General features: G+C 52.0%; 3 protein-coding genes across 3 annotated transcripts; all 3 read right to left on the reverse strand.

Annotated features, from left to right (window-relative positions):
- Positions 1-3,159: 3,159 nt before the first annotated feature.
- On the reverse strand, positions 3,160-4,515 carry LOC105278900 (matrix metalloproteinase-2). Its single transcript, XM_011338342.2, has one exon. It carries the CDS (start codon positions 4,513-4,515, stop codon positions 3,160-3,162), a length of 1,356 nt encoding a protein of 451 aa, XP_011336644.2.
- A 1,823-nt stretch (positions 4,516-6,338) lies between these two features.
- Positions 6,339-7,577, reverse strand: LOC113561701. Its single transcript, XM_026968565.1, has one exon. The coding sequence runs from the start codon at positions 7,575-7,577 to the stop codon at positions 6,339-6,341; it is 1,239 nt and encodes a 412-aa protein (XP_026824366.1).
- A 3,063-nt stretch (positions 7,578-10,640) lies between these two features.
- On the reverse strand, positions 10,641-16,176 carry LOC105278901. Its single transcript, XM_011338343.2, has 4 exons — positions 16,084-16,176; positions 14,774-15,983; positions 13,244-14,248; positions 10,641-13,141 (listed from the first exon to the last, which is right to left on the reverse strand). Exons 1-4 carry the CDS (start codon positions 16,174-16,176, stop codon positions 10,641-10,643), a joined length of 4,809 nt encoding a protein of 1,602 aa, XP_011336645.2.
- Positions 16,177-17,498: the final 1,322 nt, after the last annotated feature.

The raw sequence follows: 17,498 nt of genomic DNA on the forward strand, positions 1-17,498 counted from the left end.
GGGCCTCGGAGTCGTTCCTTACTATTCGCTAGCCGGGCTTGCAGTGCGGATCGCGGAGCGTGCCGGGAGAGCCTTATCAGTCCGCGCATTGATCTGCGCAATTCGGCGGCGATAGATCGGTGATCCTGCCGCTATTTCGGCTCATCCGCAGTCCCTCGGGTGACCATTCTCGTACTTCTTCTTGCGCCGCTCATTCCCGTTGCTACTACCAGTAGTTCCCTGCCAGAGCGGCCAGACTCCGACAGGGACGAGGCGGAAAGATCCTCCACCCGCTCTGGCCAGCGGGCCCGCCTCGGTACTCGGGGGTAGCGCGTGCAGACAGTGATAAAGCTGGCGAGCAGATCCTCTGCTCGGTAGGCCGAAGGTGCGGTAGGTTAGAGCGGTGCTCCAGTGTCGCTGAAAGTCCGCCAGAACTCGGCTCCTCCCGGGCTCCCGATGCTCGCCTCCGGTCATCTCGCAGGACTTCTCTTCGCCCCGTCCTTCGCTCCTCCGTGGCTGACGCTCTTCCTGCTGTGGAACCTCACTCGGATTTATCACACACGATTCCGCTTGTGAACTTTTTCCTGTAAACTCAAATTATAACGCAAAACGCGGCGGATCGCTCCCCCTCGGGAGGATGGAGCGACTCCGATAAAGTTCCCCCTCGGTCGAGCAACGCCCTTGTGACGGACGCCAAAACATCACGTCACAGGGTGTAGTTTATAGAATCAACTGCGCGAATTGTAATGTCTGTTATATTGGTCAGACTAAAAGGCATCTAGAAAAGCGTAAACGAACATAAACATAAACGAACATAAACTAGACCTGTGAAAACATGAAAGTTGTCACTCGGTAGTTAGTCAACACAGAATCTGCAATAATCACAATTTTGGTTGGCAAAACACGATGCATTACGTTCTGCATCACGAAAGTCATCGGAGAAAAAGGGAGATTGCAGAAATGTTTTTTATTAAAACACATTCGAATACGATTAAAAATACAAAGGGATACTGATAGCTTTCCTGTTGTCTACGAATCTGTTTTGAACAGAATCTAGATGTTTGTCGTGCGTGTCAGTCGTCCTGTGTTCCTGACGAGAGATGTATCTCTACGCGACTCGTCCATGTATTGCATTTAGTTATTTTTCAGCCAGTAAGTGTCATTTGTATAATTTTTCTCTGCATTATTTGATTCTAATTGTTTTTAATGTTTTTACAGAAAATTAACTATTGGTGCACTTGATAAGGATCCAAATTGGGGTCGAAACGTTGTGCGTTCTTTCCATCAATATCAAGTTGCCAGTGTTAGTCGCTTATTTATCTCGGTTAGTTTTTCATTAATATTATTCACCGATGAGGCAAGCTTTACTAATTATGGTCATGTAAACGTACACTATATGCATTACTGGTCGATTGACAATCCACACTGGGTAAGAGAAGTTGAATATCAACGATGGTCAGTAAATGTATGGTGCGGTATCATAGGCGACAAAATAATCGGACCGTATTTCATCAATGGAACTCTTAATAGCATAAAATATGACGACTTTATACGCAACAATCTTGGAATTTTATTAGAGGATGTATAATTGAATATTTGCCGAGTAATGTGGTACCAACATGATGGATGCTCCGCACATTATGGACATAGAGTAAGAGCTATGCTCAATGAAATTTTCCCGAATCGATGGATAGGACGCGGTGGGCCAATTTCATGGCCAGCTCGTTCGTCCGATATAACACTGCTTGATTATTTTTTAAGGGGAACACTAAAAAACATTGTGTACCAGGAAAGACCGACCACGCCAGAAAATATGAAGCAACGAATTATTTCAGCATGTGCAACAATCAGTCCGGAAGTATTAAGAAATGTACGTGTTTTAGGAATTCAAAGATTGCAGCGTTGCATCGATGTAAACGGACATCACTTCAAACATCTCTTGTGAGGTAAGAATCATTATTTTACTCCTTTAATTAATGCTGAACGACCTTTTATTATAGGTCGTTGAAATCGTCTCAACATAAGATGTTGCACTAAAGATAAAAAAGTATAGCAGGCCATTTAAAAAATAGAGTTGACCTTGAAATCTCCGAAGTGCCTCCACTTTTTGAAAAAATATTACTAACATGTTATGGCCTCCTTGATATAGTACAACTTTCGTAATTATAATTTTTTCATATCTCTAAAAATACCGGAGATATTCGAGGTGGACGAAGTTATTGCTCACCCTGTATACTATATGCGTGTACATGGGAGCTCTCTTTATGTAGCGTGTAACCTAAATATTTCCAAAGACCACAACTAGCAGTTCACAATCGAGCAGATCGTTTTGGTCGAAGTCCGCGCTGTCGCGTATGGCCCTGAGAGCGCCGGAAGGATCCTCGACACCCGCAGCGATGTGCTTGAAGATACGCAGTTTAGAGTCGACGCGTCCGACGACGCTGGCCATCGTGCCGGTGATGCGCTCGACGCAGTATCGCAATCCGTAAAGGTAGCGCACTGTCGGTGGGGACAGGGTCAAACGTCCGAACGGAGTGTCCAGACGTATGGTCGGCTGACCGTTGATGGTAGCGAAGCGTACCCTCATGTCGTCCAGGCGAATGGGTGGAGGCGGACCGTGCTCGCTGTTAGCCCGCGCGAGGTAGTCGCAGATGATAACTCTACTGTTCACCAGTCCTTTCCACATTTAGGTGGACAGCATTATCTCCTTGCCGGTAGTGTCTCCTAACACGATGTTCACGGCCGCCGCATCTGCGGTCGGAGGGATGCCTATTCCAATCTCCAGATATTTGTAGCCGGTTCTAGTCAGGTTGTATCTGCGGCTGAGTATCCGCATGCGTCGCACGTCGACATTAGGCGCGGCGACGTTTCTTCACCTGTTGACAAGAGATGAGATGATGGTACGTGAGTAAGCTGTCAGTGAGGACGTAGCCTCACGTGTAACTTACTCGCGACGTCGCTTCTTCATCGCGCCCCCGTTCTCCTCCGGCTTCGGAGCAGTGTTCTCCATCTGGTCTAGCGGTAACTTGATGTGATACATCACGCGGTGGACAGGACGTACGTCTACTTCTCTCAGAATAGTCAGAATAACGACGCTCGACTTGCGTATCCCTAGCGAGACGCTGTATATACCCTCCTCCCATGTATAGGCGCGTGAAGTAGATGGGAATGCGTGTTTGACTAATCAAACGCGATGTTGGAACGAGCGAGCCGAGCGAGCAGATCCCACAATTTACATAGGATATCCTCCCTCGGACACGTCACGCCAATCACGTCGAGATCGAACTCCCCAGACTTCGTCACGGTTTCGGTGAACTCGTTGTACGCGAAGAAGCAATCCCGATGAACGAAGTAGAGTTGTCCATCGGTGTAGCGGTAGGCCGTGCGTACCAACGACGGTATACCCGGGAAAACCGTCTGCAGCGTATGGTACCCACGAGCCGTCATGTTGCAATCGTCCATTTCTAGTACCGCGTAATCGTTGTATATGACGTAGGTGCGACCTGTGTGCGTGTTCAGCACGGCGTTGATCACCGCGGTGGGCGAAAGCCCAAGATCCGTGATACGTCGCGGCCACGACGCGCGTAACTCGAGGGTTGGATAAGATACCATGTACACCCATCCATCGGCGAACAGCACCAGGTCCCCCTTGACCGTCTGATACGCCGCCGACAGGCGCGTGAGATTCTTTGGCAAGAACCTCACGTAATTCCCCAGGACGAATTGTCTGTTGACGATCTTCCCGCTCAGGCCGATCGACCACGTGTACCGTCCCCGCGTGATGAATAAGCGCTTTCCCAGCACGAGCAGGGTGTCGATGTGGCGCCAGGTGCACGGATCGGGCGGCTCCGGCGGCGCGGTCGTCGTCGTAGGCGACGATGTAGTAGTAGTCGCCGGCGTCGTAGTCTTTTGTACAACCGTACGCTCGGCAGGCACCACGGTCAACGGCTCGCCCTCCGCGCCACCGTAGAGATTCCGCACGGCGAGAACGTCCTCCATACCGAGCGCCACCGGCCATTCCACGGCAGGTGAGTACGCGTACATGAGCAAGTTCTCGTCCGTGGTGTGCGACAGTCCCAACGAGTGGCCGATCTCGTGAACGAGCATTCGCAGTAGATGATGCGAATTCTGCGGATTGGGGGTTAGTGCGATGTGCCACGCCTCGCGGTGGTCTATGTAAACCTCTGACACGTCGTCCCGGGTCCCTGTGGGTAACGTCGCGTGAGCGAGCACCTTGCCCGGCCCATCGAGGTCATCGGGACAAACGGCGCCGCCGTACCTACGGTCCAGCATCATGTGCCTACCCTCGCGGAACGCTATGATGATGTCCGGCTCGCTCGTGTCGCGCGAGAACGTCAACGACGAGTTCGCGGCCCAGATAGCGAATGCGGTCTCCGCTGTTCGCTGGGTAGTCCGGTCTGCCAGTTGGAAGTTCCACGTGAGATTCAGCTTCGGCCACCGTAACGGCGCGACACCGAGCCGGCGACTTGGCGCGTCGGTCACCCCGCAGCGTGGTCTGGACATATAACGAAGCATCACGTTGTTCAGCGTACCGTCGACCGGAAGGTGGTAGTACTCTTGAAACAGCGAAATCGCGTGACGCAGCTCGTCGTTCGTTATCAGGGATCGATCCGCGGTAGCCGTAATGTCGAAGAAAATCCATGGCTCCGTCCCTGCTCCGGTACGCGTCGTACGCGAAACGTGATAAAAAGGAACGCGACGACAGCGGAAAACGACATCGTGGCGATAAGACCCAGCGCGCGTACGTTTCACGCGAGCACGGCGGTGAGACTGACGTCGCGCGGGGATGCGATCGCGACGCGACGATCCGTCGCTCGCGAGGATGTTGCACCGAACCGATGACGCTCGGAGGACACCGGCGCGCGAGCGCGCCTAATTTGGTTACCTCGCGCACTCATGGGAGGAAAGTCACAGGAAAGTGACGGTGGTTTTCCGTCATCACTCTTATATATAACGGCCTATGCAGCGCGTTTTACCACAAACGATTAAATTTAAGGAAAACTCAATGCCTAAGATACTAGTAAACCGCGCGTTTCCTGCAACACGCTCCTTGCAATACACGACGAAGCGCATCATGCATCAGTGTAGAATATCTTTCGCGACAGAGTGCTCGAAAAAAAACGATGGAGAACATCGCGGACGCCGCTGGTGGAGTGCACGTCGCATCGGTGATGCTCACCGATACGGCCGAAACGCTGACGAGGCGTTTGCACCAAGTAGCGCGCAACATGGTACGCATCAATGCCGAGTTCAACGCGCAGACTGCAACGTACATGCTGCTAGATATGTAAGTACTAAACTATTCTTCCAATCCTAGCGTATATTATTGTGTATTATGCGTTTACTAGGGGGTTATTAGGGACGTACCTGCTGGAGATGGCGGAGGTAATGAGGCAGCAGATGCTGTTCCTGGAAGCGGTGGATCGTGACGTCAACCTGAATTTCGGGACTGACTACATGCTCGCTGATACACCACCACCGGAGTAAGTGCAACCGACCGCGCGCATGTTTCGCTAGAATAACGCTTACTTATCCGTACTCTCTTTTCAGACAACCGTGAGCGAAAGAGGACCACACACATTTGTTTATATTCTAAATCATTCATTATATAAAGTTTTTGTAAATGTAATATGTAATTCATAATATATGTAATAATATAAAAATCATAATATATGTATCATAATATATGTATGTGAGTATTGTATGTAAGCATAAGATTTATATATGTATTGTATATGAGTACAAGCTTAGAAATATATGTTTCACAAAACAGCGATAGTCTCTCTCTCTCTCTCTCTCTCTATAACGTATCGCGCGGTCGACGATCCATCAGCCACCACGCGTGTAGCCTCAGCGCGTTCTCGAGTGCGCAGGTCCCGCTGTGCTCACAGCAGCAATACGTTCCGCGATCGAAGCTCTTCAAATCGCTGAGACGCCCGATGTCCGCGTAGTCCTCGTCGATGGATCTGACGGTCACGCGACGTTCGCCAACGAGGTCGCCCAGTATGTCCTCCAACCACCGCCTCTTCTCCGCGCCCTTGACGTAGACGAGCGCGTTCCCTCCTTTGCCGGATACCGCTCTACGGATTAGAGCGCTCGCGAGTCCGTAGCTCGCGGTACCGTCCGTCCAGCGTAGGCCGTGGTGGTTGGTCGTAAGCCAGTGGACCTGTGACCTCTCCTCCTTAGTTAGGCGGCTCCATGGCACCGGTGCGCGGAAGACGTGATGCGCTAGCGCACGTTCCGCCGTACGCAGCACGGCCACTTCCTTCACCGCGAACCTCCCTTGACGATGAAGCCTTGCAGGTCGACGAATATCGGTTCGTCGGTCATGGTTACGACTATACGATCCGTCGAACCACGCTCGTAAGCGGATTGTACTCGACTACGCGATCGTGAAGTATGAGGCAGGAAGCCGTGGTCTCGGGTGGGACGTTACGCCTGCAGTCGAACTCTATGCGTACGTCGACGGTGGCGCTCTTCACCGCCTCGTTCTGCCTAGAGCAGTCTATAACCACGAGCGGACCGCAGTGCAGGAACTTGCTCATCGTCAGCACCGCACCGTCATCGTCCCTATCGAGCGCGTAGTACGCTCTGCGGAATCTGGCGTACATGTTGTACAGCACTGCGTACCGATTTTTCGTAAAGTCCAGATGCATGTCGTCGTAGGGGTAGAATTCCGAATTGAGAAACAGCTTCACGTTGGAGAGGTCGCATTCGTCGAACAGAGAGGCGTCCTTCGTCACGACGTTCCTTCGGTCGGTCTGCAGCGCGAAGATGACGTAGCGCGGCTTTTCCAGCTGCGTAGCTGCTTTCACGGCCCAGGTGTGCGCGGTCGTGCTCTGCAGAAGGAGGAACTCGTACATGTCCCACGAGTGAAACGCCATGCTGAGAAATTGCCCGCTCTCGAGGGTGCGCAGCAGCCGTAGTTTGTTAATCTCGTTCAGATACACGTGCGGCATGCGCCACTGCACCTTGTGCAGGTCTATCTTCGGCACGTGTCGGTCGCTCGACAGCACGACGCAGTTGTCGTTGCGCGCGCGGATCAGAACGAGCTCGTGTCGCGTGTTGATCACCACGCGTCTGTAGTCCTCGCAGAAGCACAGCAGCGTCCCGAGAGGGACGCAGAGGTTGAAATCGCCCGGTCCCGACGTGTTGTTCGCCAATTTCCATTCCGCGTTCTGCAGGATGTTAGCGTGCGCGTGAGTCAGGGACGCGTAGCTCTTGAGCGTGCTCGTCACGCCGACGTTTCGGCTCCTGTCTATCTCCACGCCGTTGAGTTCGTAACGAATCTCGTCGAACAGGAACGCCGCGCAGTTGTTCATCAGTCGTGCCTGGTCCGTGTGCGCCGCTCCACCATCTCCCTCTCCAGCCGCCGTCCCGACGATCGAGAACGTACCCTCGATGTAAAGGTAGCTCTCGCATGGCAACGTGTACAGATCCTGCTGTTGTATGGGAATCCGTATCTCGTCGCTGTGTCCAAACGAGGTGTTAGCATACGGGTTGTACGTGTGGGTCTCGAGGCCGACGATGCGCTCGTCGAAGACCGGTTCACCGGCGATGTCGAGCACGTCGGCCATCGTCGACGGCGTATCCCAACGAACGAAGGAAGGCCGCGTTCCCCGCGCTCAGCGCGCCGTTGCCGCTCGCGCGCGCGTCCCCCTCGGGACGGTCGCGCTTCAACGTGGTACCTCTTCCTCTCCCGTTTTCGCCACCACGCTGCAGAACGAGCATCCCACTCGGCTCTACGCAGCGCGCAAACGTCGCACGTGCAGACGCATCGTTATCTCCTCGCCGCGGAAGTCGAGTGGACGTCCGTTCTGATCCACGACGCGCACAGTGACGTCCGTGACGCGAGCTTCCTCCCCCGCGCGCGCACTCCTCCCGCGATCTTCGCAAATACTCGTCGCACCTGATTTCCCAGTCGAGGTACTCGCCGAGCGTCCCGACGCGCCCGGCGAGCCCGGTGAGCCCGCGCTCGTCCATCGTCCACGCGCGACGGGGAGCGTTCTCACGCCTGGGAGCACTCGCACGTCTGTCGCTCGCACGTCGGGTAATGTCGTTCTATATCGTTAACGTCTTCGTTCATCGCCTTGAACCGCTCGAGGTAGAACGGGATGCTCTCGTACTTCGCCAGTTCATTTATCAACCTCGTCCGTTCCTCGTCCCACTTTGATCGTTCGTTATAATATTGTCTTTCCTCAATCACTCGGCGCTTTCCATCGATTATGCGGGCGGTTCGGTATATACCGTCCATCACCGTCATTTCACACGACCGCCCGAGACCGGCGGGAATCGTGACGCACAGCAAAACGTCCCTGTCCTCGATCTTACGGGCGATGTCCTCCGCGTAGTACCGGAAGCCCCATGATCTTCTTCGCGTCTCTCTTTCCGCGTCCTTGCACACTCGCAGCATCCACGTGTACATCACCCTTCGCACGCGATACGGCCAGTCAACGACACTCCGCTTTTGAATCACGACTCCCTGCCTCGCGGAACGTTCGCCGGTTCGACGCACGCCGATCTCGCAGTCGCGCAGAAAACGCGCTACCGAGATTCGCTGAACGCTCCTGAGCCCGGTCTCTTCCGGGGTATTGTCCTCGAGAACGTCGTGGACGTCCCCGAGAACCTCGGCGACGTCCTCCTCGAGAGGGCTCACGCGTTCGTTGCAAAGCAAATCTCGTATCTTCGCGCGTCGAAACGACGGGGTCGACGGTCGCGAATCTACGTCTGCGTGCCCTTGTCATACAACCCTCGCGCCTCGATCACTCGACACTTGTGACAATCGATGATCCTCGGCAGCGGTCCGTCTATGTGATCACGCTGCCCGGGCTGGTGTAGTGCGCGTAGCACTTGCGATACCGTTGCACCTCGGGATCGCTTCTCAGGTGTTCCGGTAACCTGTTCCACAACCCTTCCACGTAGTCGCCGTATCGTTCCAGGAGAATGATGTTCGGAACGTACTCCAACTTCTCGCTCGTCAAACGGCAGATCTCTCTGTCTTCCGGCAGCAGGAGGAACATCGTGACCTTTTGCTAGAACCTCGTGATAAATTCGAGAATAACCTCTGCACCGTATCCGGCGGAACGTTCAAGCGCAAACGCGTCCGTGCGTCCCCGCGTACGCGCACCTACTGGATCGGCACGACGCGAACGATCGTCACCTACGCTCAGTCAGATTTGTGGATCGCCGTCAAACCGCAAGCTTCGCACGATTTAAGAGTACCAGCTGGCAAATTGTGTAAGTATTCGTTGTAGTCGCGCACCCATTCCTTGATCGTTTCCTCGGTCATCATACAACTCCTGTACTGGTCGTACAATCGTTCTTGAAAGTGGCTCAATATATAGTAAAGTTGTAAAAGACATCCGTGGTACAGGTTGGATTCATCGGACCGCGCTCCATCCACAGCGCGTACGTCTCCATCAACGTTACTCTCATGTGCCATCCCTCGCTCACGCGGCGCGCGGGCGCATCGTCGTCGCTCCTCTGCCTCCTCTGATTCCACAGATACTTAGACAGAAAAGCGATTATTACTCGTATATTTTGCGCCGCCGAACGTAACGGATTCCAGATCCGATACAAAAAATCGAAGGTGTTGTAGCGTCTTGTATCAAACTCTTTGAAAACGATATCCAATTTCTCCTCATCCATGAAATCCTCGCCCAGGACCCTTAGTGCCTCCTCCAACTCGTTATCGGCGGTCGACGCGTCCCTCGATCCCGGCTCCTTTAAAACGGACTTATCGGGTTCCATGCGACCAAAGGTCAATCGCAACGGGTTGCTCGAGGAATACCGACTCCGACGCGTTTGCTCGATCGGACGCGCTCCGCGTCTTTTATACCTTTCATTCGAGGGAAAACCGCTATCAGTGGTTGTCAAAAAATAGAACGTTATCGGCCGGAAAACCACATCCGGTTCAGGGACTCGTCGCGGGACCACCGCGACGACACGAGCGTCCAAAAACGGAACGTTATCGACAGGAAAACCACACCCAGCCCAAAAATATCTCCCACCAGGACCCGACTCGCTTCCGGTGACTCACTGGAAAACCACATCCGCCGGAAAACCGCATCCGGGGAATCCAGTGATGGGGGAAATCCAAAATGGCGCCTTCCCCCACTCCCGCCCGTTTCCCCCCTCACCCCTCCTCCTCGCCGCCACTTTCCCCTCCCCTCCTCCCAAGCCATGCCCCCTTCCCCTCTCCTGCCCCTTACATTCCCCTTTCCCTCATCCCCCTCGTGTCTCATGGGTTAGAACCCGCCCTGTATACCTACTACGATTCTATTATTCGCCGAAACAATAACAGCGAATTGGTCGGCTACTTCGCGGAATAACACGGTCGAATCTACGAATGTTCTAGAATATAAAATTCGGACTATTTTCTCGGATTCGCAACATACCTCCCGCCTCGTAAAGTGAAACGGGTACGAAACAAAAAAAACAGAACAGGAAACGCCTTTATGGCTGAATGAAACACGTATCGTAGAAACTCAAAATCGAAGTAATAAAGATGGAGACGAGAAAGAAAGAAAAAATTAAACTCAAGCGCTTGCTTGCCTCCCTTGACACAAGTATTATCGCGATTACTAGACAAAGACTTTCAAAACATAAAATCAAATATGAGTACAAATTACAGTTTCGACTCAAGCCTTTTCGTTGGCAGAGGCAGCGTCCTCCACTGGAATTGGTAGAGGGCAAATTTGGGTGATCGGTCGTTTTAGTGTGCTATCGGCGGTTCGGATAGTGACGACCCGAACGCGATTATCGGTTCCCAGATGGATCTGGACAATCCGAGTGAGTTGCCACTTCCCGGGAGGAAGGTTGTCATTTTTTAACAATACTAGTGCGTTCAGCTGAACGTTAGGTTGCTCTTGGCGCCACTTAATACGCTGTTGGAGCGTGTGTAAATAGTCCGCCGACCACGACCGCCAGATCTGCTCTCGCGCGGCGCATATCACCTGCCAGCGATCCAGTCGGTTCTGGTTAATCTCGAGGGTTGATTCTTCGGAGACGGAAATCAACGGTCTGCCTATGAGGAAGTGCCCCGGTGTCAGCGCGGAAAGGTCCGAGGGGTCATCAGAGAGTGCAGAGATTGGCCAGGAGTTCAAGCACGCCTCGATCTGGCAAAGGAGAGTGGTAAACTCCGTTTGCGACAGAGTGTGTGCCTGAACCACTCGGTTCAAATGATGCTTAATATTTTTCACTCCGGCCTCCCACAGCCCCCCGAAGTGAGAAGCTGAGGGAGAAATTAAGTGCCATTCCACTCGATCGTTCGTGAAATAGTTTTTCACTGCGTCGTCTTGCATCAGCGACGAAAAAACTTGATGCAGCTCTCTATCGGCTCCCTGTAAATTGGTACCGTTGTCCGAATAGACATGCGAGAGAAGCCCGCTGCGACTGACAAATCGTTTGAACGCGGCTAAGAAACTGTTTGTCGAATAATCGTCCACCAGCTCAAGATGCACGGCCTTGGAGGCGAGGCAAATAAAAATAGCAATATAATATTTCCTGGTTTTTTGTCCACGACCGACAAACGGAATAAGTAAAAACGGCCCCGCGTAGTCGACGCCCACGTGAGTGGACGGAGCAGAGGGTTGAACATGAGGCGCCGGAAGGTTGCCCATTATGGTCGAAGCAGGATTAACTCGATATCGCGCGCACGGAATGCACTTGTGAACGTGCGATCTCACCGCCGATCGCGCGGCTAAGACCCAAAATCGTTGGCGCAACGTACGCAATGTCAATTGAACCCCTCCATGAAGAGACTTTTCGTGCGTGTACGCGATCAAGAGCTTCGAGATCCGATGCTTAGGCATTATAATCGGATGTTTTTCCGCATAACTTAAGGCAGAATTATCTAGCCGCCCGCCAAGGCGGACCAATGCATCTTCCCCCAGGAAGGACTGAAGAGCGAGAAAAGGACTCGACTTCGGTATGGGAAGGTGGTTTTTGAGAGCTTGAATTTCGGCAGAAAATGCACGTTGCTGCGCGTAACGACACCAGAAAAGCTCAGCTTCTGCGAGCTCCGTGGGAGCCAGCGATTTGTGAGCGGGAGGCCGATTCTGTGAACTACAGCGGGCTCGATTAATAAATCGGCGAACAAACGCGGTAACCCGTAATAAACGCGTCCAACTAGAGTATTGATACTGCAAGTCCCATTCAGATGCGACCAGTATATGTAGGCTTCGAACTTCACGCGCTTCTGAGAGCGCGGTGTCTCGCGAGCCGGGCGCCTCAGGTGAGACATCCCCTTTTTCCGGCCAAGCCGGTGAGGGACGAGAAAGCCAGGCCGGACCGGACCACCACAACGGGTGATGCACCAGTTCAGAAGCGGATATACCCCGCGAAGCATAGTCCGCGGGGTTCTCGGTGGATCGGACGTGATTCCATTTAACGGTAGGAAGGCGGGTTTGGACTTCGGAAACACGATTAGCAACATAAGTCGTCCAAGTCGACGGATGTCGCTTCAACCACGCAAGTACCACTGAGGAATCAGTCCATCCAAAGATTGGAGATGATTGGATTTCTAAAGCATCATGAGTCCATTCTAATAACCGAACTAACAATACTACGGCGTTCAGTTCGAGCCGAGGCACGCTTACCGTCTTCAGCGGAGCTACTTTAGTTTTTGCGGCAACCAGTGTTACCTGAATATCTTGAAAGGAATGAAGAACTCTCAAGAAAACAACGGCGGAATAGGCACGACTGGACGCATCAGCAAACCCGTGCAGCTCGACGCCGAGATTTTCACGATGCACTCCAGACCAGCGGGGAATTCGCAGCTCTCCCAGCCGCGGAAGCTCACGACAATATTTGAGCCATCGGTCTCGAATATCTGCTGGAACTTCGTCGTCCCAGTCCGCTTTCGAAAGCCATAATTCCTGTATGATAATTTTCCCGACAATAACGACGGGCGAGGCCCATCCTAGTGGATTGAATAATTTAGACACAAGAGATAGGATGGAACGTTTAGAGCACGTCTGAGACGTACAAGAATCGACGCGGAACACGAAGGAATCAGAGGCGGGAATCCACGCCGCTCCGAGCACTTTTAGGCTGTCGTCCTCGCCGAGCGGATGCTCGGGGTTGGATTCTCGATCACACTCGGGAATGTCCTTCAAAAACTCCGCAGAGCGGAGCTCCACTTACGCAGATGAAATCCACCTCTCGACATTAACTGAACAAGCTGGTCTCAACGTGGGGAGATCATCCGCCCCGTATAGGACGTCGTCTACATAAATAGAACGCTCTAAAATGTCGCGAGCCAGAGGGAATGCATCTCCTTCATCGAGGACGAGTTGCTCCACAGATCGGTTGGCATTAAACGGCGAAGAAGTTAGTCCGTAGGTGACGGTGAGCAGGCGGAATAAGCGGACGAGCTGGTCCGGCGCGGCCCGCCACCAGATTCGCTGAAAGTCCGCGTCAGCGGTATGGATAAGGATCTGCCGGAACATTTTGGCAATATCGGCCGAACCAACATGACAAAACTGTCGCCAATGCAGTATAATGGATGCTAAATCCCGCAGTAGCTTAGGGCCAACCATCAGTAAGTCGTTCAGACTCGTACCGGTGCTCGTCGCGGAGGCGTTAAACACAACGCGCAGTTTGGTGGTGCTACTCGATGCCCGAAAAACCGGGTGATGCGGAATATAGAAAGCAGCCGGCGCGGGAACGGACTCATCAACTTCCTCCATGTGCCCCAAGGACAGATATTCAGCCAAAAAAGCCTGATATTGAGAAGCTATCTCAGGCTGTTTTGCAAGGCGTTGCTCGAGGCGAAGATAACAGCGGAGAGCGGTCTCACGAGAATCGTCCAGATGTCTCACAGGATCGTGTTTGAAAGGGAGTCGCACTACGTATCTCCCGTCGGAATCGCGCGAATGGGTTTCGCGAAAGAATTTTTCACACCTCTCATCGTCTTCGGAGAGTGAAGGTTTAACAGGAATTTCTTCTATCTCCCAAAATTTACGGAGAAAATCGTCAACGGACGGGGACGCAACACAATTCAATGCAGTAGCAGAATTGGAATCGTTAGGCTTCGGCACTGTCGGCCCGGACAGGACCCAACCGAGAACAGTAAGCTGTGCCGTCGGAGAATTTGGAGGACCTTTACGAAGATCGTTCAATAAAAGAGATCCGTACACGTCTGCGCCGAGCAGAACGTGAATCGGCATCTTACTCAACGGATCAGGATCCGCGAGGGGTAAATTGCATAAATGTGGCCACGATTCGATGGCACTGCTTCTGGAGCCTGCGTATGAGGTAATCCGCTGATACACATACGCGGATAGAGGCAAGGAGGGTCCCTCCGCAGCACACGATTCGAGCTGGATTAGGACTCGCGACTTCGCTACGCCGCTACGTTGTTCACCGAAGCAATTAACATGAAGATTTGCTCGGTATCTCTTTGTCCGCAGGGACTGACATACTGATTCCGATATGAAGCTAACGAATGAGCCCTGATCGAGCAACGCACGCAGCTTAAAGGTTCGACCCTCCGCGCACAGTGGTGTCATATACATGAATCACGGAAAAAATTATATAATTCATTAACTTTTAGAGATCGAGGTTTTTTGACCATTTTAATTGCACACATTTGTCAATATTATTATATTAAAAGAAGTAAAATATCAATATATATCCTATAAGAAGTAATTATGTAATATATTTTCAAAAAATACAACGTACGTCTGTGTGTCGTCGAATGTATATTGAATGTTTGTTATCCTCCTATGAATATTTTTATAAATTAAGATTTTTTCCGCTTTGGACTCACTGTGTGCCGTACGAAGTCTAACCCACGCGATAGCTAAAAGGACCTCAGGAGGCCCGTACTTCTCGGAGGATATCGTCTGCACCGAGGCAGTGGAGCTTGGTGGGTTCGCGGTGAACGCCGTCGCTCGAGACACTTCATCATTGAGAGACTCACAATCTGCACCGTTTTTCTCGCGTTGATCCGCCGCTGCCGCCTCTTTCTCCCGATGCAACAGTGTATGGTGCGTGCGTTTGCACTGACTGCATTGGCCTTTATTTTTACAGCCAATCGTAGTATGACCGGGGCGCAAGCAATTAAAACAGTATTTAAATTGTTTTACAAGGGCAATGCGTTGGCCTAGCGATTTTGCCTTGAAACGATCGCAGTTAGCTAATAGATGAGCTTCAGAGCACGCGACACACTTGACGGCCGAAACGTGATTCACAAGAAAACGGTCTTTCTGAGAATCACCGGAGGTGCTGCCCGCACTAGCCTTCGGGGCCGACGGGCCCGACAAACCGCGACATCGGATTGTCATAAAGTCGTGGATTTCTTTATAAGTCGCGCGCGATTTGGAGCCATCGCGATACAAATTCCATTCGGTACGTGTACGCTTACAAAATTTCTGGAGAATACAATAAACCAGCCAATCGTTCCACGAGTCGACTGGTAACTTGAGATTGGCTAACGCAGACAGCGACGCGGACACCGTGTCACGGAGACACTTCAATTCTTTCGCGGATTCGGCCTTCATAATGGAGAGACTGGCGAACGCATGGATATGTGCATGCACGATCGCGCCTTCATCATCGAACTCGTCAATTAAGAGATTCCACGCCGCAACATAGTTCTCGTCGGAGATGTGAATATTATTAATAAGCAACGCGGCATCTCCGGTCACGCTCGCCTTTAGGTAATGCAGCTTTTGAGTGTTTGTGAGGGCTTCGTTATTGTGCACTAACGATTCAAAAAGTCCGCGGAAATTTTCCCATTGCGTGAGTTCGCCGGAAAACTTCGGAAGGAAAATACGCGGTAATTGCAAACTCTGACCGACAGGGAACTCCCGATTTAGCGAGAAATTACTGCGATCTGACATATCGCGATCAGAGCAGTCAAACCTGGCGATGGCTTCATTTAGCAGATCGGCGACTTCCTCGTACGACGCCTCGGCGGTCAAAAAGTCCTCTCCTTTGAAGTAGTCCAGACTGTTCTGTTGTTCCGGATCCGCTGTCTGCAGAAGGCGAACGTGTTGCTGACGGCATTCGCGCCACAGCACTTCCAGGTTGTCCTTCCGACCCTTGATCTTGGGATCTTGGCAACGTGATGTTCACTTTGGCCATCTTCTTGAAGTTTACTATCACTCGAGCGATCAAGGCGATAGTATTAGCTTGCTGAATCAGCAGCTTGCTAAGGTCTTCAGCCATGGTCAGGCGTTCCTCGCTCGTCACCACGACGAGGTATCGGAGAGTGTACTGCAGCAAACGCACGACCTCGAATCACTCACTGACGATGAGTATTCGCGCACAGCGAGTTCAACGTGAGCACGGTAGGCTGGACACTCACGATAATCTTGGCTCTCGACTATCTCACCGAGATCGTGATGACAGGACCACACGTTTCGGAAGCGTCCGGCCACGCGGAGGGGGCGGACTTCGTTTCTTTGAATCGGGCTGGCACTAGCTGGAGCGTATAACCGGCCTTTCCACTGACTGTTTCAAGAAGCACCAGAAACGGAGACCAAGAGTTGACGTTCGTTCACCACTGCAATCCGGCTCGAAGGACCATGTTTCGTAGCGAAGGATTCCCTGATGCGGTTTCCGCGGTCAGGATGTTGGTTCCAGGGAACGAACGTATACAAAACAGCTCCGGATTACGGTACTTCTGTCGAACAATGTTGATTTTATTGCAACTCGTAATAACTATTATACGGAGTGAGAGCGTGCCTGACGGACACGGAGAGTGCACCGCGACGCAAGTTTAGCTCGAGTTTTGGCCTGACGGGCTAAGGCTTACTTCGCAGATCTATATCGCGTACGGCGGTCTAAATCGCACTCGTCGCTCCAAGCGTCAGATCGATCATCGGTACCGATAGATCCGAATCATAAAAACGATCGACATGTCCCGCAAGAGCCTATCAGGATTTGCCAGCACGTTTGGCTATTTACGTGAGGCTTTCTATTTGCCTCAATTCGGCTGTTCGCAAGAAATACGGTTCTATTATTCGCCGAAACAATAACAGCGAATTGGTCGGCTACTTCGCGAAATAACACGGTCGAATCTACGAATCTTCTAGAATATAAAATTCGGACTATTTCTTCGGATTCGCAACAACTTTTTGTTCGTGAAGTGGCGGAGGGTCACAGTAGCGATCCTGGATCCCGCTGAGTTGAGACCGCCCAGTGTTAGGCGCGAAACACATGAATAAGAGCCAGAGATACTCTTTAAAAGGATGCGTGAAGGCTAGTCAGAAATACCGAAGTCACTCGTTTAAAGTTAACAATGAACCAACTTTTAATATAAAATGAAAGAGTTTCTGCGCAGTTACACAGTCGAACTTGTAAGTGAGCGAACCCGATCAGAGCGGAACTTCCGTGATGCCCGAAACTGACGGCGAGAGAGTTCGCGATAGATCGCGTGGGTGGCTTGCGTTACAATATGAAAGAGTGATAATTGAGCGACGGGTCAATGAATAGATAATGATCCGAAGATTGACTGTCAGACCGATGTAATGTGATCGAGGGTCGAC

This window comes from Ooceraea biroi, chromosome 3 (genome assembly GCF_003672135.1).
Source record: "Ooceraea biroi isolate clonal line C1 chromosome 3, Obir_v5.4, whole genome shotgun sequence".
Taxonomy (NCBI): Eukaryota; Metazoa; Arthropoda; class Insecta; order Hymenoptera; family Formicidae; genus Ooceraea; species Ooceraea biroi.

Coding starts and splice junctions, on each gene's coding strand:
- LOC113561701 (XM_026968565.1), bottom strand. CDS start 7,577: ATGGCCGACGTGCTCGACATCGCCGGTGAACCGGTCTTCGACGAGCGC.
- LOC105278900 (XM_011338342.2), bottom strand. CDS start 4,515: ATGCTTCGTTATATGTCCAGACCACGCTGCGGGGTGACCGACGCGCCA.
- LOC105278901 (XM_011338343.2), bottom strand. CDS start 16,176: ATGGCTGAAGACCTTAGCAAGCTGCTGATTCAGCAAGCTAATACTATC. Junction 15,984..16,083: donor ACTTCAAGAAGATGGCCAAA/GTGAACATCACG, acceptor CGCCTTCTGCAG/ACAGCGGATCCGGAACAACA. Junction 14,249..14,773: donor TAGACTTCGTACGGCACACA/GTGAGTCCAAAG, acceptor CCTCATACGCAG/GCTCCAGAAGCAGTGCCATC.